At 43.6% G+C, this 27,358-nt stretch overlaps 2 protein-coding genes across 4 annotated transcripts; one reads left to right on the top strand and one right to left on the bottom strand.

Moving 5' to 3' along the window:
• Positions 1-514: 514 nt before the first annotated feature.
• LOC121708563 (dihydrolipoyllysine-residue acetyltransferase component of pyruvate dehydrogenase complex, mitochondrial-like) lies at positions 515-8,760 on the bottom strand. Its single transcript, XM_042091306.1, has 14 exons — positions 8,177-8,760; positions 7,585-7,686; positions 7,331-7,455; positions 6,976-7,123; positions 6,535-6,661; positions 5,565-5,737; positions 4,066-4,216; positions 3,694-3,761; positions 3,472-3,594; positions 3,236-3,343; positions 2,988-3,106; positions 2,335-2,497; positions 2,084-2,220; positions 515-1,636 (listed from the first exon to the last, which is right to left on the bottom strand). The coding sequence occupies exons 1-14, from the start codon at positions 8,420-8,422 to the stop codon at positions 1,507-1,509; spliced, it is 1,920 nt and encodes a 639-aa protein (XP_041947240.1). The 5' UTR covers positions 8,423-8,760; the 3' UTR covers positions 515-1,506.
• Positions 8,761-18,638: 9,878 nt separating this feature from the next.
• Positions 18,639-26,937, top strand: LOC121708549. 3 transcript variants are annotated; one of them, XM_042091280.1, is made up of 19 exons: positions 18,639-18,745; positions 19,210-19,489; positions 19,645-19,773; positions 19,868-19,891; positions 20,012-20,092; positions 20,613-20,972; positions 21,114-21,242; positions 21,342-21,377; positions 22,721-22,966; positions 23,169-23,297; positions 23,390-23,509; positions 23,601-24,002; positions 24,116-24,255; positions 24,374-24,575; positions 24,675-24,791; positions 24,866-25,071; positions 25,433-25,580; positions 25,704-26,452; positions 26,789-26,937. In XM_042091280.1, exons 2-18 carry the CDS (start codon positions 19,219-19,221, stop codon positions 26,402-26,404), a joined length of 3,441 nt encoding a protein of 1,146 aa, XP_041947214.1. In that variant the 5' UTR covers positions 18,639-18,745; positions 19,210-19,218; the 3' UTR covers positions 26,405-26,452; positions 26,789-26,937. The 3 variants fall into 3 exon arrangements, with proteins under 3 accessions (XP_041947214.1, XP_041947212.1, XP_041947213.1); XM_042091278.1 differs by having other exon boundaries at positions 22,718-22,966; XM_042091279.1 differs by having other exon boundaries at positions 18,686-18,732; positions 19,209-19,489; positions 22,718-22,966.
• Positions 26,938-27,358: the final 421 nt, after the last annotated feature.

Below are 27,358 nucleotides of genomic sequence, written 5' to 3'. Positions count from 1 at the left end.
GGTGGGGGGGGGTTGGGGGTGTCATAATTTCATAACTGCTTCACTAGAAAAAAATACCACCAGCCGCCACTGGTTTATTATAAGGGGTAGTTTTAGAGTTTAAATGTAGGCTACAATTGTTACTGATAATCTAAAAAAAAAAATATTCAGAACTCTTAATTCAAATTAATATGAATTTGATCATTTTGAACTTGAACAATTTGAAATGGTTAACCAAATTCCATTGCATTCATTTCACCATTCTTCCCATTTAATTTTCGGAGTAGGTAAACCTCTGATATAAAATAAACATTGTAGAGTAGGCCTACAGTATAATGAAGAACAAAAGAACAGACTTGGTTGATGTTAATCAGGAAGTGAATTCGCATACATAATGGAGACTGAGCTATGTTGTCGCAAACTAATGGAGACTGAGCTGTGTTGTCTTTTCACAAATGCCTACAGAATACTGTGCTGGATACACATTACAAACAATAACATATTACAGGAAAAAATCATGGCAGCAAAAATCGTATTGCAGTTAATAATCCACACTTTTATTATTTCTCATAAACTTTCCGATGTATTTTTTGGAAAAATAATACATATGACCACAATTTCTTTGCCATGTATGTTCCTCCCATTAAGTTCTCAGCTGGAATATTATGTTTGTTCCCTTAAGCAAAGCTTGCAACTTTATATATTTCTTTCACTCTAAATTTCATATTCAAAATATGTACATTACACTTTGACCTACATATTTTATAATTGTTAAGTGTATTTGACTGCAGTTCACAATGTTCTGCTTGTTGTGCGTTTCAACATGAAGATAAAATAAAATAACATAAAAAAGAAAACATCGCAATTGACAGAGAAAGGAGCAAGGCACCTTGTGCTCTGACTGGAGTAGAAAATGTTGTATGAAATTAATCAACATTGACATTGCAATCGCATTTCAAATGTGGACTCTTTCTGTGGCTGCCCATATAAGCCAAGAGCTACAGTAGAGTAGAGCCACTGCTCTCTGTTGCCCCACATGTGTAGTAATGGAATAACAGTGGGACAAATGCATGCTATATGTAACCATTAAACAATAATATGTGTCAAAATATGGAAGTGTCATGGCATGTGCAAAGTAACAAAAACTTACCCCTCTACCTAAAATGATAGCTGCTGAGGAAATGTACAGACTGGAGTTTCTTGTAACAAGTATTCTGTTAAACGAGACAAAAATATACTGTAGCTATACCAGTTTCATCAGCTGATTCTCGTAATTCATTAAATGGATTTCCACTCTAACATGTAAGTTTTGATGTTTGATGATTTTCTGGCTCTGAGAAAATAAACACTTAATAAATATACACAATAAATGAATATATCAGTTTGCAAAAAAGGGAAAATAGAGGTGAAGTGAGGTCGTTACAGTTATTTTCTAAACAATAAGAGTGAAACCCTATATTTATAAGGTCTCTTCAAGTCTCAAGTGTCCTTGGTGTTTTTCCAGAAGCGAGTCCCGGCATCCACTGTTCACAGGAGCATGGTGACGGGCTTCTCAAGGAATTTACGGAACTCTGCCAGCCACTGGGCACCCACTGCCCCATCCACCACCCGATGGTCACAGCTCAGCGTCACAGACATCATGCTGGCTACATCAAACCTGCGCAAGCAAGCCAGTGTGAGTCCACAAGGCATACGTAAGTACATTTTTTAATAACATAATATTTAATAACTCGCTTTGGACAAAGGCGTTTGCAAAATCCCATAACCATAATAGATTTTTGCCTTTATTGTGATAGGATAGTGAGAGACTGACATGAAGTGAGTGGGAGGGAGAGAGAGATATGAGGTGGGACTGGGAAATGACCCAGGTCCCCGTGGCCATTTGGACCCTTATGTGGTATAGGCGCTGCAGTCAGTTGTGTCACAGCGACCCCACAAAGGTAAATATTGGCAAAGAAATAATGTGCAAAATGATGGAAGCTTAAAATGTTGTTGAGAGAGTCAGCATGATAACATCACAGAGTCAAAGTGAGGAAGTGAAACGAAGAATTTGGTTAAAGTTTAGATACTCATTTCTGCACAAGTGAACAACTTTCTCATTTACCCTTTCTCGTTGTCTGCTGGCAGTAGTCTCTTTTCCGACCCTCCCACAGCAAGAATACAGGCTTGGGGAGGGTTGATGATGGCTGAGAAGTTTTTGATTCCAAACATGCCCAGATTGGAGATGGTGAAGGTGCCGCCCTGAAAAGACACATTTCTTTATTTCATTTATCTTTAATCATTGAACAAAATAATGTCTATGTTAATGAAACAGACACCCATCTATCCGACATGATGAAGAAAAAGAATGCTCACCTGGAATTCATGAGGTTGCAGTTTTCCCTCACGTGCTTTGGCTGCCAGGGAGGCCACGTCCTTGCTGATGGATGCCAGGCCTTTAATATGGGCATTGAAGACGATGGGAGTGATCAGGCCATTAGGAGTGCTTACTGCCACGCTGACGTCCACAACGTGGTTCCTGCAAAGGACACATGGAAACCCAGAGATTAGCCACAGTGACCTGGCATTGGCATTGGTCATTTTCTCCTGATTCAAATAGCACTGCTGAGGTGTTCAGACATGGCTGCACACCCAAACAATGGCTACCTTATCATTGATATTATTTTAACATTATAAATTATGACAGTAAAGCCACAACTAGATTCTGCAACAACATGACCTTCAAATCAATTGTATTGCTCTAAAAAAAAAAAAAGCAAAACAATTGTTTCCTTCAGGGGTTATGTTGCAAATAAACAGAAGGAGCACTAAAGTTTCAAATAAACACTAGCACTTGTCTCACAACATGTGTTCAAGGTAGATTTACAGATTAACTAATGATCTACATTAATGTCATTAATGTTAATAAAAACTGATTATTTTTTGGAATCAAAATTTAATACATAAAAATAAAAATACATAATACATAAAAATGTTCAACTATCAGCAATGACAGGACAGGCACTCACTGGCGAATGACCGTGTCCATCCACGAGGAGTTAGCCTCAGGCACCTTCAGACAGGCCAAAGCCGAAGCCTTGATTATAAAATCATTCACAGACAGCTTGAGGTTCTCCAGTTTCAGCTCCTGAATGAAAAAGGAAGGATTCCAATAAGTAACCACCATCCACACACACACACACACACACACACACACATTAAGTATAAATCATGCATTTTCTCTACCATACTCCCAGTACCTGGTAAAGTCCCTTACCATATTGAGTTCTTTCCTTAGTTCCAAAATTTGGTCCATGTTAACATCCACCGACAGGTAATAGTGTGGGATGGTCTGCTTAGACTGCATCAATCTCTGGGCAATAACCTTCACAACAACACCAGCACAGACAGAAGTTAGTTTATAGAATAGATTAGTTAACTAACTAACTAACTGGTTATTATTAGTGCCTTAATTCATTACAATAGAGATTTTGTCCAGAAAATGATGCCTACCTTGCGCATGTTGCTGATGGGGATGTCGGTGAAGGTGCCCGTGGGCACGGCCGCCACAGCTGGGGCAGAGCGGGCAGCAGTGGGGGCAGCAGGAGCCACCACGGGAGTGGCAGCAGGTGGAGGCTGTGGTCAGAGAAACATATTCAGTGACGTGCTCCCTCTCTTTCCATTTTGTACAGCAGTCATATTTACAGTGACCACAACACTGTTGAATGGACTCACAGGCGCAGCTTTGGCTGGAACGAAGCTTTCGATGTCTTTCCTGGTTACTCTGCCATCTGGGCCTGAACCTGTGTTGAAATAGATATTTACAGACCAGGCCCAACAGAAACCATGCATCTGGTGATGACTGCTGATGTGAATACAAGGCTAAAAGCAACAAAAAAAAAAGTCTGCCTGAAGTTATCAGACATTTTTGAAGATGTCATAGGCCTGTAGGCATATTGCCTATTTTGAAATCTTAAACGGCACAGCCAATGCCTTAATTCAGGCATAGTGCCTGAAAACTTTAAGCCCTGTGAATGACAGTGCTAAATTGTAGGTAGGCCATTAGAAGAGGTTCACATGTGCTTGCTTCACAGTTTCAGAACTCACCAGACACCTGTGCCAGGTCAATGCCCTTCTCTTGAGCCAGTTTCCTGGCCAGTGGACTGGCAAACACCCAGCCTGTCCGAGGCGTGGCAGGGGGAGCAGCGGTGGCGGCCGCAGGTGCTGGAGCTGGTGGGGCGAGCTGAGGAGCGGGCGCCTGGTGGAGTATTCAAGCCATCAAGTCAATCCTCTAGCCACAGTTTGATTTAATGCAAAAAAATATATATACAGTGACTCTTAACAGAATAATACACTAACTATAACACAGATAATACACAGCAAACGCTGTCTATTTATATTTTATTTAACTACACCGCTCAGTCATAACATTATGACCACATATAATTTATGTCAGAGACTTTCTAATGTGGAGACACAGCACTCAAAAAATACTCCATAGAAATGCATGGGGCTAATTTGTCACGCCAATATGGCCGTTGTCTACACATATCCCACCCCTTCCTCGGCAAAACGTCGACATGTGAATACATTGAGCCAATCATGTGGTGTGATGTGAATACATTGAGCCAATCATATGGTGTGTTGTGAAGACATCGTGCCAATCATTTGTTGTGATCTCGCCGCTGGAGCAAGATTGGCGTCATGAAGCCTTGCGCATGAACATTTCTGCCGAGATGGATACCCAACGAGTGCCCAAAAAGCGTTGTCAAATGGCCGCCGAGTGGAGGGACTTGCCTAAAAGGACTTTGTTTATGTTTACATACATTTACACATGCCTAATATTGTAGTGGTCCCTTTTTTGCAGCCAAATCAGCCCTGATCCGTCAAGGCATGGCCTCCACTAGACCTCTAAAGGTGTGCTGTGGTATCTGGCACCAAGACGTTAGCAGCAGATCCTTTAAGTCCTGTAAGTTGAGGTGGGGCCTCCATGGATCGCACTTGTTTGTCCAGCACCCACAGATGCTCAAGTGGATTGAGATCTGAGGAATTTGGAGGCCAAGTCATCACCAAAACGAGTTGTTGTGTTCCTGAACCATTTTTGCTTTGTGGCAGGGCGCATTATCCTGCCATCAAGGAATACTGTTTTGGGTGCACATGGTCTGCAACAATGCTATGGCAGGTGGTACGTGTCAAAGGAATATCCACATGGATGGCAGAACCAAGGTTCAATTTCCGAACCAGGGTTCAATTTCCAGCTTCCACCGTTGTGCCCTTGAGCAAGGCACTTAACCCCGAGTTGCTCCGGGGACAATGTAACAATGCCCTTGTAATATAAATGACATAAGAATGAATGTAAATGTCGCTCAAATCATTACATTTTTCCCATTTATCCTACTTCTAACACATCAGCTTTCAGGACAAAATGTTCACTTTCTGCCTAATATAGCTCATCCACTGGCAGATGCCATAATAACGGGATAATCAGTGTTATTCACTACACCTATCAGTGTCATAATGTTATGGCTGTTCGGTGTATATATAACTACAGAATTCAATCATAAAGACTGCAACTTCGAGACATATTTGCATTCTAAACACTTTACCGGTGGTGGAGGAGGAGGAGCTGCAGCGATTCCTGTCTCTACGTAGTCTGCAAATGCCTTGATGTCACTTTCATTCTCCACAATGATGCAGAGTGGCGTTCCTAGGGGAACATCCCTAGTTCCTTCTGCAATCATAATCTTGGCCAGGTAGCCCTCTTCTTGAACTTCGAAACCTAGTCACAGAGAAATAAACTAGATGTACCGCAGAGCGGTACAAAATACGACCGCCGCCCAGTCCAGCACATTTTTTCCACAAAAATAAATCACGCTGAAAGGCCTATATGATTCTAACTGTCTCACTAAATTGCATTATCCACACTCAATTCTCACTGGTATCTGCTAGACAACAAGTACCAAAACATGATTAGTTCATAGATTTCACATGTAAAATTCATTTTATACAACCCCACCCCCATCTTGCCTGTTCATAATTCTGAGAAATTCTTGAATTGTGTGCATGTGTGCGTGTACACGTTTATGTTTATGTGTGTGTGTGTGTGTGTGTGTGTGTGTGTGTGTTTGCCTGCGTATGTGTGTTTGTGCATGTGCATGCATGCGTACATATGTCTACTGTGTGAGTATGTGTCATACACATGATTACTGTGAATGTATGTGTGTGCGTGTGTATCTGTTTATGCACATGTGTGCACATGGAATGGGTTAACATGACCACTGGAGGCAAACATACGGAAAAAAATGGTCATCCTAGGCCCTACGGTTCTCAAGATATTCACAGAAAACTGTGCCTGCCCTACCCTCCTTTCGGGGGGTCCAGTACAGCGGGGGGGCTACAGATCAAAACGAAAAAGAAATGCGAAAAAGAACCGCTGCGCGGCGGTCATAATAAGAATGACCGCCGAAAAAGAAATGCGAAAAAAACCGCTGCGCGGCGGTCATAATAAGTACTTCAAGTACTTCTCAAGCAGGGCAAACAGGAAACAAGATCAAGAGAGAGTTCATAAAAACGTACCAATAGTTGCCTTGTCTGTCTCAATCTCTGCCAGCAAATCTCCCTCACTCAGTTTTTCGCCAACCTTCTTCTCCCAGCGCTGGACGGTGCCCATGGTCATGGTGGGAGAGAGGGCTGGAAGGGTTACCTGCAGAGAGAGGGCCGAGGTCAAGGGTTACTTTATCGTTAGACACCATTCACTCCAAACTTGGTTTGGGTTTTTTCTTCATTCCCTCTCTTAGACTGTACAAATCTGACCTACAGTATGTTTGTTTTCCAGAAATAAAAATGGTTTGCTACATTTCGAATGTCATTACAGTAGCTATGTTCCCAACCATAACAACACATTACTGCAGTGCACGCTTAGAAATACAACATCTTGAGCATATGACTTTCTAACATCTTGAGCATATGACTTTCTAACTCCAACAGCCAAGGCACTCTGACAGAGCCAACACCAACCTTCATATGGGCCGGGTAGGAGCTCCCGGGAGCCTGTGGAGGAGCAGAGGAGGTGGGAGGAGGAGGTGGAGGAGGTGGTACCGAGGGGGGAGCTGCAGCTGATAGCTTGTCCCGAGAGAAGTCTTTGAAGGCAGGGATGTGGTCAGCACTGGAAGTGTCATGAATCACAAGATCACAGATAAATACAACAATTTCTCTACTGGTGATTTTCTCAGTTTGGTGACTTTTCCTTTTCCTTCTGAGGGCAAAGATGGCATTATGGCAATGGTAAAAGCCATGTCCTTCAGATTGAGTTTAGACAGGGCGTATTATAGGTAATATATGTGAGGGTGACTGGGAGCATTCATGGGCATACCTGTCCACAGTGATGCAGATGACCGCCCCAAGGGGCACATCTCTCGTTCCCTCTGGCACCAGGATTTTGGCCAGATAACACTCCTCCAGCATCTCAAATCCAACCGTTGCCTTATCGGTTTCCACCTGAACACCATAACAGATGTTATCGATGGAGAAAAAAAGAGTTGTGTGTTAATTATCTTGGCTTGAATATCACCTAAGCACATGTTAATTGAAGTAATTAGTAAGGCTTTGCGAGAAGCAGATCCCTACCTCGGCTATCAGGTCCCCTTCATTTATTTTATCACCCTCCTTTTTTTCCCATCGGGCAATGGTGCCCATCTGCATAGTTGGGGACAAAGCTGGTAGCTCCACCTGAGGAAAAGTAAAAAAAATATGCTACAAAGCTAATGGCTATGTCAAAGTCAAGACTTGTATGAAAATACAAAAGCAAAATTTCGTTAAAAGCAATGGGCCACCAAAATTGCTTCCAAGGAGTAACAAGGATTTCTAAATATTTGTAGTAAGCATTAGCCTGGGTGCCATTCCGAACTTAGTCCCACAAGTAAGCATTGCACTCACAGCAGAATCACAAACTTCAAGGAGAAATTCATAAAATGTGTAATTCATAAGCATATGAGAGGTTTATATAGAGGCCTATATGATTCGCTGTATGGAAAGGTAACAGAGTGCATTGGTAGTACTTTTAACACTCGATTGGTGGTTTGTGGTTAAACCTCACTGTCAAGATGTGACAGAGCATTTTATCTATGTTGCGTGACGCTCTGTTCGAAACATCACTCAAACTTTATCAAATGTTGCCACCAGTTGCATTAGCCACGGCTAACGTTGGCATAGATGTTACCTTCTGATGTGGAGGTAAACTGTAGAATCGTTTGTTGAGTCGGAAACTGGTACTTTGGTCCCACAGTGATGATTTGCTGGTGACCCCATAATAAACATGATAAAAACGATATAATCCACCAGAGTGGAGCCCCTTCGGATGGCACGATAATGTTACCGGTGATGTCCGAGAGCGCCCCGAGACTGAGAGGACACAGTGCCGTGAGAAGCTGGCAGATGGCCTTAACCGTACAAGCAGACGCAGCATTTTGGTTTAGATGCGCATATGTCACGCGGTTAGGATAGAAGAATACTACCCGGTATCAGAAATTCTGACACACTCAGTGCTGCCCCCCACGACAGACAGACCCGACAACAGACCGTGCAATCTCACTTTCCAATGACCTCCTCCTAAAAACAAACACACACTTTACGATTGTTGATTGGTCCCCCGGAAGAGAATTATAAGGTTGCCATGTTTGAGTAAAACTCAGTGAACAACGAGTTTGGATATGGCAAAAGAACGTCTGACGAAAAAGATCGACGTCTGTAAATATCACTCGTATCAGAGACGTGTTATAAAATGTCATGGTTGTTCTTGAAATAACGCCTCCTTCGCCTTATAACTACCAGGTTAACTATGACTGACAATGTGTAGTGATGGCAACTGGTGATGCCGTCAAATGCAACCGTAACTACTGTAGTAAACACGTCGTAAAGAGGAGCATCTTTGCCCACCACAAAACCAAAAATATGTTGATGAAATGCAATTTGTGTTCTTACATTTAGATAATTCATTCATCTAAAAAGGGAGCTATAACCAACGACCTACATTCAATGTACATTGCAAAAGGAGACCTTAAAGTGACAATACATTCTAGGGGCGTCGGTAGGCCTAAAACCAGTAGCCTACTGATTACTAGGGCCCCAAGGGTAGGGGGGGCCCTTGAAAAGTCTGGAATATATTTTATTATATTAATTATGAGGGGCCATCAGGACTGCCTATGCCCAGGGTCCAGGATCTTGAGTTACGCCCCTGCATTCTAAGCGGATTGTGAAAACCAGCGCCCCCGAGCAGCTCCAGTTTAGTAGGCTACTATAGACCTAGGTTTCAAAAAAATATCATCAGAGAATGTCTAATAAGGGACAGGCTCGGATATTATGAAGCCAAATAAAAAGTCGTCTACCAAAAATATTTAGCATGGTTTGTTTATTAACCTTTGACACTTAACTGCCAGCTTTTCATGTGAGTAGGAGCGCAGCTCAAGTTACCTCAACATAAACGTAATCACCACATGGTTTACATTCCGCTCCGTCATTACAAAACAATTTTAAGCCAGTCAGCCGAACTTAGCCACACCCACATTTGAGGTCGGGAATTGAGTATGATGACGTCAGGCTGGCAAATTTCCATTTTGGTCAGGTTTTTTTATTATTTATTTTTTCATTAGGCTACAAACAACAATCATCTACAGATGACAACTGCAGAGGTACAAAAATATATCAACACAAAGAGGACATAAGATCTGAACATGCATATAGTTCTGTCAGCTTTTTGGCTTTTCAGTCCAATAATGGTGCATGTAGAATTTTAAGCAGAGTCTAAACACACACATAAACGCTGAGAGAAAGTGGATTAGAGCATTATGCCCAATATTCCAATATGTGGTTTAATGTTCTGCATTTCTCATTAGTGGGTCACTTTGATACTAAAAGTATGATTCTAGTTAATGACTGTATGATATCTGTACTTTTCCTGTGTATATCTGTGTGTGACTGTATTTAGAGATAAGAGGGAATATTATGACTTTGCAGTGTTTCACTGTTCTGCATGGCTGCGTCAGTAGCTATCTGCTCCGGATTGCCAGGCTGCCACTAATCAGGGTCTGATTCAGTGTAGTCCACGTGAGATGGGATGACCAACGCCATCTCCCGTCAGCCTGGAAGGATACTTAAACCCTAACTATTTCCTTGTCTAGTTAGAGCAGCTGATGGATCTTTAGGTGAAGTCATGCTGTCTCTCCCTTGATGCGCATCATTGTAAATAAACTCTGTTCCTGATTTTTCATACTATTCACCTTATTCCGCGCGCAAACATGGGGGCGCTAGCTTTGCCCACATTGTCTCCGAACTTCCGATTGAGCAGGGTCATCCTAAAGTTAGGAACGTTTATTTAGGATTTTGGTGACTTAAGACATTTCTGTTATACAGCTTTCCTATCTGAAGTTAGGAAAAAACTGACTTTGGAGCGGCTGTTCTGTAAGTTAGCCTCTCTATCCTCTTCTGCCGTGTTATCCCAATGAAGCTAACTAGACGTAGCTAGCCGACCGGAAGTTTAAAGACAACGTGAAATTTAAAAAAATGGGCGGGGCTGAATAAGGTGAATTGGTCTGACTGGGTCTCTATTAAATCTATGGTATCAAAATTACCATAAACGCATTTCAGAAATAGAGTTTATCCACCTCTTATTAGAGTTTATCCACCTCTCAAAAAGGTTTATTCCCCAATTGCAACTTTTAACATTTAAAAATCACACTCACTCATCAACAGGAACCATTTAATACTGGTATTGTAAACATTGGACAATAACCTCCACCATCATCAAACATGTTCTGAATGGCTTTTTGAAAAATCCGATACCGCATGGCGCAGTCCACCGTGATCACAGAATTCATAGTTTAATTTACCCACTACCTCTTATTTTACCACTACACCCCATGCATACACACACAGGCACACGTGCACAGACTCACACACATACACACACAGGCACGTACACAAGCATGCACACAAACACACATACATGTATGCATGCACAAACACACCCACACAGACACATGCACGCGCGCGCTCGCGCATACACACACACACATAAAAACACACATTAAGAAAAAATTTCTTTTGCCATGGCGAGATTAAACTCGACATGTTGACTTTCAAGTCGACATGTCGACATTAAACTCGACATTTCGAGAATAAAGTTGAAATATCATATCTACTTTAATCTCGACGTGTCGACTTTAAAGTCAACATGCTGACATTAAACTCGCAATAGGCCCTACTGTTTAAACATAGCCTACACAGTTTAAGCTATGTAGCCTACACTAATAAACAATAGCCTATGTTACATGAAAAATGGGCTTCAAATAGGTGTTATTTCAGCTAGATTGCAGATATTCAGATAGATTGCGTCTTGTCTGTTAATACTTTAATGAAGCTGGTTACTCTGCTGCTATTTACTGCCTCTGCTTCCGTGAACCCCCTGCACATTTTAAATCCGTATTAATGTTTACCTATGAATTAATAATAAAGATTGTTACATTTGCCCAAACAACTGGTTGTGTTCATTTGCAGGCTTTGGTATTTATCGCAATTTAATTGCAAAACAAAGGAAACCCACATTTATTACACTGGTGGCAGCGGTGGGATAAATTCTTAAAATGTCTCAGCCTGAAAATGAACCTGTGCAACCTCTTGTACCAAATAATCTGGCAACTCCACGACCTGTTTTTATGCCTGAAACTTTTACTGGCACTGGGCGAGAATGGTCAGATTGGGCCAAACAGTTCGAAATGGCAGCTGATGTTAACAATTGGGATGATTCACTGAGATTAAAATGTATGGGCCTTTTGTTGTCTGGCCGTGCTCGGGAGGTATATAGTGGGTTACCTGCAACTGCTAAATCCAATTACACCTTGTTAAGAGATGCTATGGGTAGGTGCTTAGATCCCTGTGATAGTGCTGATTGGAACCGGGCTAGTTTCTCTTCCCGTAAGAGACTACACAATGAGACAATTAGAGAATTTGGCATGTCACTTAGACGACTAGTTGTTAAAGCGTATCCCTCTGCCGATATTACAACTCAAGATCTACTGGCCAAGGATCATTTCATTGCGAATGTGGGAAGTGGGGATTTGCGTGTGAGTTTGCGTAGTGCTAAACCAGCAACACTAGAGGATGCTATCAACCTAGCTGCCGAGCTGGAGCTCATTAGGGGTCTAGAGGGTGGGGCGTTGGCACCTGATTGTAGAGTACGTGGAGTTGTAGAAAAGTCTGCCAGTGATGAGCGAATTGATTCCCTGCTGGGGGTTGTAGAGGGTCTACGGCAGGAAGTGAAATCACTGCAAACAGCTGTGAAAGCGGTAGTCAGTCCTAGTGGCTCTATCCCCACTTCAACACCACCAGAGTCAACTCCATTTCTGCGTTCATCTAAACCACCTGTGTCTTCTTCTAGATGGGGTACAGAACGTAATGGGGGATGCTGGGAATGTGGGTGTAATCGCCACATTCGTCGGGACTGTCCTTATCTGCAGGGAAACTAGAGGGGGCGCGCACAGAGGGCCAAATGCTCGCCCCCTCTTCTGCATCTACCATGGCCCTTGACGTTTTGAAGGGAGGTTCTGGCTACCTTAACGCTAAAATAGGTGGGTTTGATTGTCCTGTACTTGTAGATACTGGCGCTTCACGTTCTGTTATTCCAAAGCAATTCTGGCTGTCTATAACTAAGGGGGGGTGTGACCTGGAAGGGTATACAGGTAGGGCTATGGCAGCTAATGGGGGGGATGCATGTGTTGGGTTGCTGGCAGACTGTGTGTCAACTTGGTTCGCTTGCACTGGTTGCAGAGTTTTTAGTATCTGATGTTCCCTCCAGAGACATTTTGCTCGCGTTTGATTTTTTATCGCAGTATGGTGCGGTGGTTGATCTGCGCAATAAACACTGCCAAATAATGGGCCAGACGTTCCCTCTGATAGATCTTAATCCCTCTTTGGAGCCGCAACCGGTTGTTATTCAGGCCGATACGGTGGTGCCTCCTCGCAGTGAAGCCATTGTTTTGGGTCAGCTCCAAAGTGGTTGGGGCGATTATGCTCAAGGGATGTTGGAGCCCTCTCCTTCCATCTCTAAACATTGTGACATTTTGGTAGCTCGAGTTATTTGCAAAGTCCAGCAAGGTGTCTTGCCCATTCGTGTTATTAATGTGACTAATGATGGCTTAATGTTAAAGAGTGGAATGAAAGTAGGCACTTTATTTACTGATGTAGAAGTGGATCATGACATGTCAGGGAGTTGTGTAGGGGAAGAAAGTGCGCATTGGACAGTTGACACCTTACTGAGTCAGTTTGGGGTGGGGCAGAAGGGGTTTTCCCTGGATCAGTTGAAAGCTGTTAGGGATTTGCTTCATAAGAACATGGCAGTCTTTAGTCAGGGAGAGGCTGATTTGGGCAGGACCCATCTGACCCTACACGAGATTGATACAGGTGATTCCAAACCAGTTAAGATGCACCCGCGCAGAGTCCCACTTCACTTACAGCAGGAGGTGACAGACAATCTGAAGCAAATGCTTGCTGGTGGTATTATCAGCCCTTCTTGTAGCCCGTGGGCAGCACCAGTGGTGTTGGTTAAGAAGAAAGGGGGCGGGTTGAGATTTTGCGTGGACTACAGGAAGCTCAATGAAGTGACTAGAAAGGACGCGTATCCCCTTCCCAGAATTGACGATGCTTTGGATAGCCTAAGCCATGCGTGTTGGTTTTCTACTCTAGATCTAGTAAGTGGCTATTGGCAGGTCGAGGTCGACCCCAAGGATCGTCCTAAGACCGCGTTTGCCACAAGCCAGGGGTTGTTCGAGTTCAATGTTCTAAGTTTTGGCCTTTGTAATGCGCCTAGCACTTTTCAGCGTCTGATGGACCTTGTACTCGCTGATCTGCAGTGGACTACTTGTTTAGTTAATTTAGACGACATAATCGTCTTTGGATGCACTTTCCATGAGCATCTGACACGCCTGGATGGTGTTCTGGAGAAGTTGGTCAAGGTCAAGCCATCTAAATGTGATCTATTTTCCACACGGGTTCATTATCTCGGACATGTTATCTCCGCTGAAGGAGTAATGCCAGATCCAGCTAAGGTGCAGGCAGTAAGGGAGTGGCCTGTTCCCACTAGTCAGACTGACGTGCAGAGTTTCCTTGGGCTAGCTTCATATTACAGACGCTTTGTGAGAGAATTTGCGGATATTGCTCGCCCTTTGCACCAGTTGACAGAGAAGGGAAGGCGGTTTCGATGGAGTGACTACTGTCAAAGCGCTTTTGATCAACTAAAAACTTGTTTAATCACTGCTCCTGTATTGGCTTATCCAGACCCCAATAAACCATTCCTCTTGGATACAGATGCGAGTGATGTGGGGATTGGGGCAGTGTTATCTCAAGAGGATGGTGGGTTGGAGCGTGTGGTGGCGTATGCTAGTAGAGCTCTTACAAAGCAGGAACACAAATATGCCACAACAAAAAAGGAACTTTTGAGTATGGTTACTTTCACTAAACATTTTCGACATTACTTGTTGGGGAAGGCATTTGTATTGCGAACCGATCATAACTCACTACGCTGGTTGCACAATTTCCAGGGCTTGGAGGGACAGCTGGCTCGCTGGGTCGAGCAGCTTGCGAATTTTCAATATGAGATTGTCCATCGCCCAGGTAAATTGCATAGCAATGCTGATGCCCTTTCCAGGCTGCCTGCTTTCCTTGAGGAAAGACCTCGGTCGAATCAACATAATCCTCAGGCAGTGGCTGATGCGGTCGAATCAAAGGTCTGTGCAGTGCAGGAGTGTCCGTCCCGTGTAGAGTCTGTAGAAGTGGATGGGCTGTCTCAGGCACAAATAGCTGATGGGGAGTTGGGCCGAATAATTGAGTATAAAAAACAAGCTGATGGTAGGTTGAAGCCAGATGATCTCGATCTGCAAAAATATGCTCCTGTCTGGGGTCAGCTTGAAGTACGGGGGGCTAGATTAGTAAGGATTCCGCCTGCTCACTCAGATGCTGCTTCCCAGGTGCAGGTGGTGTTGCCTCGGGCAATGGTGCCTAAAGTTTTAGAGCAGCTTCATAGTGTTTCCACCGCAGGTCATCTGGGGGTGCAAAAACTGCAGGGGAAGGTTAAGGATCGATTCTATTGGCCAGGCTGGTTCGAGGATGTCAGGGGGTGGGTGCGGGAATGTGTTGATTGTGGTTCCCGCAAGGCTCAGGGCAAGCAACCGTGTGCACCTTTGCAGCCATCAGTTACATCTAGGCCTTTTGAACGAGTGGCCCTTGACATCCTTGGTCCTTTACCACTGACACCGGGGAAGAATCAACATATACTGGTTATTGGTGATTATTTCTCTAAGTGGACAGAGGCTTTTCCATTGCCAAACCAAGAAGCGGCCACTGTGGCCAAAGTGTTGACCGAGAAATGGGCGTGCCGGTTTGGGGTACCTTGGAGCCTTCACTCCGACCAAGGTCGTAATTTTGAGTCGACTTTGTTTAAAGAATTGTGTAAACTTTTGCACATGCATAAATCTAGGACATCTCCTTACCATCCCCAGTCCGATGGGCTAATTGAACGGTTCAATCGTACACTTTTGGATATGCTTTCTCTCTTCGTTCAAGATAATCAGTTGAACTGGGATACACTTTTGCCTTATGTTATGTTAGCTTATCGTAGCAGTGTCCATGCTAGCACCTCTTTCACTCCCTACAGAGTGTTGTTTGGACAGGAAATTGTCTTGCCTATTGATGTTATGTTAGGGGTTGGACCTCAAGAGACCTTTACCTCTGTGGACAATTATGTGTCTAAGTTGAGGGAGACATTGTCTACTGTAGTAGAGGCGGTTAAAAAACATCAGGCCAAGGCCTCAGAACAACAGAAAGCGGCATACGATTTCAGAGTTAACTTTCAGTATTACTCAGAAGGGGAATTGGTTTGGGTACAGAACAAGGCCAGGAAGCGGGGTGTGTGTCCAAAGCTGCAGAGACGGTACAAAGGGCCTTTTAGGGTGGTGGACCGGGTGACTGATGTGCTTTATAGACTTCTCCCTGTGGATGGTGGTAAGGAGAGTGTTATCCACTTTAATCGGCTCAAACCTTGTACTTCTTTCTCGGCAGTGCCATCAAAACCAGTGCCATCATCCCATGTGAGCGGGCCGGCAGATCGTGTGATTCCCTTCGGACAACGCCAGCCTCAAGGGGTCCAGTTTGGTGCCAGCTGGGTCCCGCTTTGCCGATCAGGACAAGCTGCTGCTACAAAAGTGCAGGAGCCACCAATGCGGCAGGCTGACCAGAGTGTAACACCAGAGGGTGCCAGGAGCCCGTTGGCCCCGTTGGGGGAGGCAGCAACCTCTCAGGTGACTGGCTTGGTGGATCAGGTTCCCAGCACGTCTTCGGAAGGGGGACGTCCCGCCCGTCAATGGAGGCCACCAGTCTGGTCTGGCGATTATCGGATGTCGGGGACGAGTCCTTTTTTTTCCAAGAGGGGGGAAAGTGTGATGTGTGAATTGTGGGACTGGGGATTGTTAATCAGCTGGGACTGAATTTGGACTAATTAAATGAACTGCAACAGGTGAGGCTGATTGGGGTTACCTGAAACGGAACTGACAAAAGGGGAATGGGGGAAACGAGAAGGGAGACGGCTGCGGTTCGACACTCTTGGGTGTGGGAGGGTGTCGTTCGCAGTCATTTAGGATTGCCGGCGACGAAGACAGGTAGCCTAGCCGGGTTATTCGCTTCCTGAGTTAAGAGGGGAGGTTTTCTGCCTCCTGTATGTAGCCAGGGCCAGGGCCTTAGTAGAGTGGGGAGCCGCGTCTGTCTGCTGTCTGGTGTTCCGTGGCGTGGGGTGAGCCGATACGTCCTCCCTCCACGTCTGCGCTGTCCAGCTCCATTGGGACTCGGAAATCAGCACCACAAACTCAGACCCCAGAAGTTTAATGTTTAATGTCGACAAAAAAAAAAAAATCCTTCATGTGTGGCCCTAATACTCCGTCGTACGTTACTGTATATTGAGTGTTTTTTTTTTGTGTATTTTGTATTTTTTAAAGTAGTTTTTAAAATTGGTAATTCTATTTTTACTTGATTACATTTTGAGTGAAGTATTGTACTTCGCTACATCTCAAATCCCATCTGTTACTGAGTAAAAAAAAAAAAAAAAAAGTTAAGACTAAGGACAACCGAAAGGAACATTGCACCCGGAACCACTACAGTGACAATCAGCATGTAGCCAGAGCGAGCCAGAGCCCGTTTACGTTAGACTGATGTAGCCTACATAGGGCATATCAAGCTGGCGCCAGTCTTTCTGAAAGCGATGGAGATGGAGGTGGATCATTCACGAGATACCTCAGATTACCTGTGTAACCTAGGAAAGTGTATTTTCTGCTCTTTCAATGGGTTGTCTCAGTTCGATTGCGGAGATATTCAAGCAGTTTAACACCATGGGATTTCGTGTTTAAACGTTTGTGCTTACCTTTCCTTGGAAAGAAGTTTATTAGCAGCTGTTTCCCCTCATTTTGATCTCTCTCTTTATCCTGTTTTTGCCTTTGTGTTTTGGTAATCCGACTTGGTTTTCTGGGAGAAAGGCATTGAGCCAGCAGCACAACAATTAGCGGTCCACTAGCGGTACTAGCGGTACACGCAAGCAAGGACTCGCGATTGCGCTGACCACCAGACACCGGACAGCATGGTAAAATTAACGGGTGACAGCAGAGGCCACGGCATCATGCCGGATTCGAACCAGCAATGCTACTGGCACAATTACTAATGTGCTTCGCACAGCGACGTCTTCTCAATAGTGCTACGGAAGCGCTGCTTAACTAGTGCTTGGTGTTATATACATTATTAGAGTCTCATGACGCTGGCGATTGCGTGTAGGTGAAAGGTCCTCCTCTTCGTAAAATTGATTTTTATTTCTCTGGCTGTTGCAATTGATATCAATGATTAATATGAATGCCCTCAGTAAACAGCACACCAAACAGAAAGCAAACAGTTACAAACAGTCACGCACTTGGCTTCATAAGAGATTGTGTACACTACTGGACACTAAACACACACATACATGCAGGCAAGCACCCCCCCACCAACAACAACACACACACACACAAGCGAAAACTCACACAAAGAAAAAGTATAAATATATATAGTCTTTTGATCCCGTGAGGGAAATTTGGTCTCTGCATTTAACCCAATCCGTGAATTAGTGAAACACACACAGCACACAGTGAACACACAGTGAGGTGAAGCACACACTAATCCCGGCGCAGTGAGCTGCCTGCTACAACAGCGGCGCTCGGGGAGCAGTGAGGGGTTAGGTGCCTTGCTCAAAGGCACTTCAGCCACGGCCCACTGGTCGGGGCTAAAACCGGCAACCCTCCGGTTACAAGTCCAGAGTGCTAACCAGTGGGCCACGGCTGCCCCAAAGAAGCACGTATACTAAGCAAACACATGCGCACACACACGCATTTACACAAAGGTTGCAAGAATAGGGTTGGAGACAAATTGACAAGTGTGATTTTGCGGAGAGAATGTGCAGGACTCAGCAGCGCTCATATTTTGTACCGCATTGCGGTACATCTAGTTTTCTAAAAAACGAGCTAGAATCCTGTCTTCTCCAAGCCAAGGGCTTCTCCTCTACTCCGCTTGGAACGCAACCAGTAGGGGGCGATGAGCTTACTTTCCCTCCCTATATTCCAGTCTTCCGTTTGGCAGTGACGCTCAAAGATCCAACTGGCAGTGTCGTTCGCTATGGTCGTTGGTCTCTGAAAGACGCTAACCCCTACTGTGGCAGTGGCAGTGGTAATTGGTATGTTCAAATGTTACGTGGCATGTTTTTTTTTCATTCAGTGAATTCTCAGCTTGGCTTGCTGTCTGAATGATAGGGGGAACTTCCATTATGTCTAGTAAATAAGATTCCTTTGATGTAGTAGAGTTCCTGCCGTCTCGTAGATCTTTTAGCACCACAGACACATGCCACCGGAAATACGTAATAACATTCAGAAGAAGGTGTGCAAAAGTTATGCGTTCTGAAAGCACAAGCCAAGTTGATATGTCAATCAGTCAATCGGTATATTACGTACAGAGTAAAGTCATCATGTAGCATGGTCCCAAAGCTCTGCAAAACTCAATAAACCACACTGCTTCAAACCAAAGCATCATTTTGCTAGACATTTTTGAGGTAGACCTTGGTTTGTAAACAAAAACACCTTATTTTCGCCAGTCTATTTTATTATATTTTATTATATTATTTTATTTTTTTTATTTGTCAAGAGTCCTCATATGAACCTGAGAGAGACAGCCATGGAGAGACCAGAGAGCGGTCTAGAAGGCCCTGTCACCATGGAAGTGACTGTAGAGATTCATCAAGACCACATTTATCAAAAACCAGTTCCAGTTGAGGTGCTTAATGTGTTGCCTATAGAAGACATAGCAGAACTGGGTGGTGTCACCAAGAACTGCAAGTATTGCAGACAACCTGTTATGTGCTCAGTAAAGCATATGCAGGATCGGCATTTAAAGCATGCCATACATTTTGAATCCGATGGCATTGGTGAGTGTTTTACAGTTCCCATTCTCAAACAACTTGTATGCTTTGTCCTGTTTCATAAATGGGTTTTATTTAATTAGATCTACAAGTAAAAAATATATTGAATGCACATATCAGCAGAGATTGTATAATGTCTAAATAGGTGTCTTTCCTTACAGAAAAATTCACCATTCCCTGTTTTTGTGAAATGGGATTGCGAGAGAAGAACAGGTGCCATTGGCATTGTCCTAAGTGTCACCATATTCTGAGCCGTGCTGATAGTTTTAAGCGGCACCTTTCCCAACACGGTTTGTACAAATTACCATTTGTTCTGCTGATGTGCTGCCATTCACATAATGATGTATCCCTACAAATTTGTTTTCTGTTCTTTTTATGTTGCAGGATTTGAAGTTACTGACCGGGAAGGTACACAGTCATGTGAAAGTCATCTGTGGCTATCCAAATACATTCTACTTTTCTGATGTCATTTATGTTTTTTTCTTTTTTTGTTGTTGTTGTTTGTCTTTTTTGCATGTTTGTATCAAGGGAGACCCCAAGTGGTGAAACAGTGTATCTACCCCACGGAAAGGACTCCAGAGAGGAATGATGAACACATTAGTCAGACTGGTAAGAATTTTAACCCTTAAGTCGGTATGGGAATGTTGGAAATTGAGTTGTAAAGAATATCTGGGTTCATTGATATTTGAACCCAGATATAGTCATTTGATTCTGCCAATGTGCTTCCCTTAACATAATGATCAGTGTTTCACACAGAATTTAATTCTATTTGTGGTGGTAGGTTTGCAGAATTAACTCGAATGCAACAGTTTTTAACAAATTAGTGCAGCTCGGTTTTGATTCTAACCAGATTTAAGCACAATTTAGTACAACCAGGAAAATCATTGTGTGGTGGTCAATGTTGATATTGTGGTGGGCCGCCACAAATAAATCAATGTATGGGAAACACTGATGATGATGTCCTATTTTGATTTTATTCTGCACTTTTCATGTCTCAAGTCTTATTATCACTGAGCAGGAAGGGCAAGGTACACAGTCACTTGAATGTCATCTGTGGCTATCCAAATACATTCTATTTTTGTGTTATGTTATTATGTTTGTTTTTGTTTCACAATTTCCTTTTTAAAAGACAAGTCCTCTTATGAACCTGAGGGCGAGAGAGCTGGGGAGAGACCAGAGAGCGATCTGGATGGCTCTGGCCCGATGCAGAATGACGAAGACATAGACGAGCTTGTAGGGAAGGCTGCTGACAGCATGGAAGTAGCTGCAGGAATTCCTGAAGACCACATGTATCTTAAGACTGACTATAAATCTGGAGAAAAGAAGGTTCCAGTTGAGCTGCTTGCTGTGTTGCCTACAGAAGACATAGAAGAACTTGGTGGTGGCACCAAGAACTGCAAGTATTGCAGACAACCTGTTCTGTGCACAGCAAAGCATATGAAGGATCGGCATTTAAAGCATGCCATACATTTTGAATACAATGGCATTGGTGAGTTCCCATTCTTAAACAGCTTGTATGCTTTGTCCTGTTTCATAAATGGGGTTTTATTTAATTAGATCTACAAGTTTAAAATATATGGAATGCACATAACAGCAAAGAGAAGGTATAAAAAGTTGTCTTTCCCTACAGAAAAATTCATCATTTCCTGTTTTTGTGCAATGGGATGGCGCGAGAAAAACAGGTGCCATTGGCATTGTCCTACGTGTCAGCTTACTATAAGCCGTACTGATGCTTTTAAGCTTCACCTTTCCCAACATGGTTTGTACAAATTGCCATATGCTCTGCTTATCTCCTGCTCTTGATGTAATCACTTATATGCCCCTATCTTCATTTTTATCTGTTCTTTTCATGTTGCAGGTTTTAAAATCATGAAGATTAAAAAGAAACACAAAGGTACATAGTCATATGGCAGTGTTTCCCACAGAATTGAATTCTAGGTGGTAGGTTTGCAGAATTAACTTGAATGCAACAGTTTTTAACAAATTAGCGCAGCAATTTAGCCAGTCGACTTTTATGCCAACAATTGCAGGATTGTTAATGTTTTCTTTAAAAGTGCATGTAGTTTCGCTGAGAGACAAGGAGAGGCTGTGCAAAGGTGCACACATAGCTCTACAATGAACAACTTCCATCCAATTTAAATACAGTAGTACAACATGGAAAATCATTGTGTGGTGGTCAGTGTTGATATTGTGGTGGGCCGGCACAAATAAGCCAATGTATGGGAAACAGTACATATATAAATAAATATAAATATATACATGATGACTTTACTCTGTACGTAATATACCGATTGACTGATTGACATATCAACTTGGCTTGTGCTTTCAGAACGCATAACTTTTGCACACCTTCTTCTGAATGTTATTACATATTTACGGTGGCATGTGTCTGTGGTGCTAAAAGATCTACGAGACGGCAGGAACTCTACTACATCACACTGTCATTCAAAAGTTTGGGGTCACTTAGAAATGTCCATTCCACTCCATTATAGACAGAATACCATCTGAGATCAGTTGCATTGTTTTTTTTAATCAGGGCAGCAGTTTTCAGATTACATTATGTGCTTACATAATTGCAAAAGAGTTCTCCAATGTTTTTTTTTCAGTTACGGCTTCCACACACAGTTGCGTTCTGTCAACGCATGCCAGTGGGTGTTCCCGACGGTAGCTATGCAAATGACTTAAGGTATAACCGTAATTTGATTGGCTGGTGCAGTCTGTTGTTCGCTTGTTCATAATTTGATTGGCTGGTGCCGTCTGTTGTTTGCTTGTTCGTAATTTGATTGGCTGGTGCTGTCCATCGGTGCAGCAACAGCTGAACTTCTCAACGCGAGCGACAGGAGCAACGCGACACAACGGACCCACAATTCAGTTGGGCAACGGATGACGTAAGCCCATGTAAAGTGAACGGGATGTGTCTCCAGCACTGCAACGCACACAACTGTGTGTATGAGCCGTTAGCCTCTAAAAATGATATCAGATTAGTAAACAGAATGTGCCTTTGGAACATTGGATGAATGGTTGCTGATAATGGCCAATGTAGATATTGCATTAAAGACCAGCCGCTTCTTTCTACAACAGTCATTTACAACATTAATGATGAAAACAAGGGCATTTCTTAGAGACTCCAAACTTGAACGGTAGTGTATATATACTGTATATCATTTTTTTATTATTGTTATTATTTTATGTTTCTGTTTTGGTTTTCCATTGTTTGTATGTGGCGGGCATAAGAAGTACGACTGCTGAAGCACCAAGGCCCAGCATTTGACGAGGAAGACCTAGAAAAGCTTGTGAGGCAGCCCGCTGACATCATGGACACGACGGCTGAGTTTCCTGATGAGGTGTCCTCAAAAGAGAATAAAGCGCAAAGTGGTGGCACCATGAACTGCAAGTATTGCAGTAAACCTATCCGCTGCACACAAAAGCACATGCACTTTCGGCATTTAAATCATGCCATACATTTCGAAGTCAGTGGCATTAGTGAGTGTTTTACAGTTCCCATTCTTAATAAACTTGCATGCTTACTAGTCCTGTTTTGTAAATGGCTTCTTATTTAATTTGAATATTTAAGTATAAATAGTATAGATCATTTGTATAGAATTATACAAGTTATACAAGTTATACATATATGAAATGCACATATTAGCAAAGGGAAGGTATAAAGAATTGTCTCTCCTTACAGAAAAATTCACCTTTCCCTGTTTTTGTAAAATGGGATCGCTGGAGAAGAACAGGAGCCATTGGCATTGTCCTACGTGTAGTCTTGTTCTGACACGCACCGTCAGCTTCATGAGACACCTGTCCACACACGGTGTGTACAAATGGTCATTTGTTCTGCTGATATGCTGTCCTCAATGTAATGATGCTCTATTTGAATTTCATTCTGTTCATATTATGTTGCAGGTTTTAAAGTCAGCAAGCAGGAACAGCATAAAAAGGGTACCGGTTTTAAAGTCAGGGCACAGGAATACCGTAACAATGGTTCAGGTTTCAAAGTCATGGAGCACAAACACCGCAAAAAAGGTAAAAAGAGTCATGTGAATGTCAGCTGTGGCTATCCAAATACATTCTGCTTCTCTATGTGTTCTGTCATTAAGTTTCTGTATTTGTTTAGCATCTTCCTGTGTCAAAGACAAGTCCTCGCATGAGCCTGAGCAAGAGCGAGAAAGAGAGAGAGCTGAGGACACACGGTGGAGCGACCTGGAGGGCCCTGAGCCCTTATCAGATGAGGAAGACCCAGACATGCTCGTACGGCCCACTGACCCAAAGGACACGGCTCCAGAAATCCTAAGTCGTAAACACATTAGACAGGTGACTGAGTACATCTGGAGAGCCAAGAGAGTCCCAGCCGAGCTGCCCCACGACTTGGCCACCAAAGAGAGAGAAGTGCCAGAGAGCTTTGAGCCCACAGAGACCACATGTCCATATTGCCCTGGTCCCAGTCCCCCAGCTTTGGGAGAGAGGAGACTAGTGACGTGCCATGGGATGGTCTATGGCTTGTCCGCAGTCACCAAAGGTAGGTTTTCATCTTGAGTACCAGATGCTGTCTAGTGTCAGACTCATAGTTTCCGCTTGTGTTTCTGTGTTTCCAGTGGTCATTTAACTTGAATAATCTTTTTTTTTTTTCAGCCATATCTGTCTACGTGAAAGTGTGCCGTATCTGCAGTCATCCCGTGAGGTTTCAGGACTACCGGTCAGGATTCCATAATTTCAACAGCAAAACAATCGTAACAATTCCTCTCTGTTCCCTGCTGACAGCAGGACTTGGGGTAAGTACCCCTAAGAAGTCACTTGTGCGTGTGTATTCAGTGCATATGGTATCTTGATTTAAAATGGTGATACTATATCCACAAATACACATTTGTTGTCTTTGGAATATCTTCGTAGAATCACATTGCCATAGGGCAGCTCATTCAAACGTTGGAGAGCCATTTGTCAATGGGCCTCCCTGTGGATGAGATCAGAAGGGCGTTCCATCACTTCAACGCACTCAGGCAGCACGAGTACTCCTATTGCTGTGTCCGGTGTGGCCCCAGCCCTCCTGTTCTCATTGCAGACACTGACTGTAAGGTCTTGTTTGATGTGCCAGGTAGGACAACCGGTGGCATACTGTTTCTGTCACATTTACCGCTTTTCTAATTGAAGTGGTCGCCCTGCAACTTGTATATGTTTTACTGCCTTATTCCAGGTGACCACTTCAAGCGTCCATACAGAAACCATGTTAAACCAGAGGATACAGCCGTTAATATGCGAGACCGGTGGCAGACCCTTGAGAAACGCATGGTCGCTGCTGGACTTTGTGATGGTAAGAATAGTGGGGAAACCATGGTGACTCCATCTGTCACGTCACACCTGACATGTTACTTTTGTATCCCGAAGGTGCCAAGGTTGCCAATCCATACACCTGTCCTGTCACGTACTCCTCCTTCACACCATGGCTTGGTGAGGAGGTCCGAGTGAGTGATGTCGTCCCGAAGACTGAAGTGCTGAAAGGTTTATTTCAAAAGGGCCAATCACCTTCCTCGGAGATTGTCTTTGAGACTGATGAGGAAGCCGCCATACTGAAAGTGTTGGAATCAAATTCAGTGAGTTGGTTTAACTGTTAAAGCAACACTGTAGTTCATTTGCTGGAAAACTAAAGGCTTCAAACTCATTTGGATGGCAGTGACTTACAGTATGGAGAATGGAAACTTCTGCATGGCCAGGCGGCCTGATGTTGCACTATGTGACGTGATTGTCATGGGCAGAAGCATGGCCCTGTTTGTTGGTAGTAGACGAATAGGGGAACCCCGCAGTGCTAAATGGCTGCCCAGTAATACTCAGTAGGGGGTGTGTCCATAACAACATGTGGAACGTTTTCAACAATGCCTATTTCTTCTAACCCAACTCCCTCTCTAATGTAATGCTGAGCTAACAGTGTTACTGCACTGCATCTGCCCCCTGTAGCCAAAGAGGAGTGACCTGGTGAAGGCATGCAATGGCCTCGGAGTCCCTCTCTCCGGCAGCATCAGTGATTTAATGCACAGACTGAAGGAGCTCCTGCTCTATAAGGAGCTGCACCCGAACATGTTTGTCAAACTTCAAAAGGCTGGTGGTAAGGCCAAACACATATTTTTTTCTTAGCATCAATGACATGTTATTTTATTACAGGCTAATTGTAAGAATCATGTGTAGTGTTTGTATTTGTTTCAAATACATTTATTTTTGTCCACTATAGGTGGCATATTCTACTTGACCTGCATCCATTCTGTTGTATATTATCACTCTCCATTGTGGTGGCCAGAGTCGGCGCGGGACCATGGGGATGCTCTGTTAAGTTTCAAGCACCCTCCCACTGTAGTTATTTCTGACATTGCGGGGCGAGTGGCAAAGCATGTGAACGATCGCACAGATCTGCGCTTTTTCCAACCAAACGATGGCTGTCTGTGTGATGACAGTGAGGAAAATGTGCAGGCCGCAAAGGAGAAATGGCTAAAGGCCCGTTTGCCATGGGTCACAGGTGCCGGCGTGACGCCCCAGGCCACCTGTGCAGACACGTTTCCCTGCAGTGACCGATACTCTACACCGCACCCCGTGACGGGCACCGATGCAAGGTTCTCTTTGTATCCTCACCTGCATCAAAGGAACCCAAAGCATCCAGAGGAGTTGCTGAGGAACCTGGAGCTGGCTCCTGATTTAGCCGCGCTGGTCAACTCTTCCATGACAGAGCCGCTGAGCAGGGAGCTCTGCTTCAGCCGCCATCACTTCGGCCACATGGAGGAGGACCATTACAAGTTCTCCTTGCGCCTGTATTTTCACCTCCACAATCTCACACTCAACAAGAGACACACAAACGCCCTGCAGCAGCAAACACAGACACCCCGGCATATTAGTGATGACGCAGAGGAAGGCCAAGCGACTGGAATGGACTCTGGCTGACCAGGGTCCCGCAGTCCTCTGAAAAGAAACAGGGAGGAGTTGGAGGCTGTGAGTTAAGACATTGTTACTGTTTTTTTTTTTGGTGTGTGTGGGGGGGGGGTGTCACTTTTTATGTCTCTACCTGGAGGAAAACTTTTGTCTGGTTGGGTCTGTCCATTTCACTGGTCAGCGTTAAATTCAGTCCAGGCCATATGAGGTCAAGGTCAAGGACAGGTCAAGGTTAAATTCAGTCCAGGTCATAAGGTGACACCAGACAGACATACCAGAGGCATACCAACCAATGCTGTGTGAAGTTCATTTTATTCTGAGCATGACATAGTGCTGAATGGAAGAGTCACCATACTATGTGCTGACATTCTGTTGATCATTTTTCATCTTTGACAGACTTAAGATGACCACTGCTACATCAAGTATTGGAAAGGAATCCATGGCAACAAGCCTTGCTACCCAAGCCCTCAGTGCTTTTGTAAATAAATCTTTATAAATATATGTTTAGGTGTAACTAAATAAAAAGTTCTGGACTTGCAATACAATTATTTTGACTTGTGGTCATTCAGTACTATTTTATTAGATTTATTAGATTTACTTACATTCAGGAAGTTTTTAGCATGCGTTCCCCATCGTTTTATCGTCTTCTGTAACTACAGTTGGTGGTGCAGGTCACATTAATAGCTTTCACAGTCACAATTCATTTTGGAGCACCACCATATGTTTTACAGGATGTTGCTGTAAGTGGTTTTGGATAAAGGCATCTGCCAAATGAATAAATGTGAAATTTCATAGGATTGCTAAAGCCTGCTTCACAAAGCAGTTATTAAGTTATTATGTGTTTTACATAAAGTTTGTGCCCTGTGTGTGTAGCCTTATATTTTATTATTATTTTTAGAATGTATCATTTGTTGGTATTTTGCTGTGATCTGTCAGCTGATTGTCAAAGCTGTCAACTCCCTGTGG

This window comes from Alosa sapidissima, chromosome 5, assembly GCF_018492685.1.
Source record: "Alosa sapidissima isolate fAloSap1 chromosome 5, fAloSap1.pri, whole genome shotgun sequence".
Lineage (NCBI taxonomy): Eukaryota > Metazoa > Chordata > Actinopteri > Clupeiformes > Clupeidae > Alosa > Alosa sapidissima.
This window is presented reverse-complemented; position numbering and strand designations above follow the sequence as displayed.

Excerpts from the sequence above, each read along its gene's own strand:
- LOC121708563 (XM_042091306.1), bottom strand. The coding sequence starts at position 8,422 with ATGCTGCGTCTGCTTGTACGGTTAAGGCCATCTGCCAGCTTCTCACGG. Across the intron at positions 5,738-6,534 it reads GACAGACAAGGCAACTATTG|GTTTCGAAGTTCAAGAAGAG; the intron begins GTACGTTTTTAT and ends CTCTGTGACTAG. Across the intron at positions 2,498-2,987 it reads ATGGACACGGTCATTCGCCA|GAACCACGTTGTGGACGTCA; the intron begins GTGAGTGCCTGT and ends TGTCCTTTGCAG.
- LOC121708549 (XM_042091278.1), top strand. The coding sequence starts at position 19,219 with ATGAACCTGAGAGAGACAGCCATGGAGAGACCAGAGAGCGGTCTAGAA. Across the intron at positions 19,892-20,011 it reads TGAAGTTACTGACCGGGAAG|GGAGACCCCAAGTGGTGAAA; the intron begins GTACACAGTCAT and ends GTTTGTATCAAG. Across the intron at positions 25,072-25,432 it reads AAGTGTTGGAATCAAATTCA|CCAAAGAGGAGTGACCTGGT; the intron begins GTGAGTTGGTTT and ends TGCCCCCTGTAG.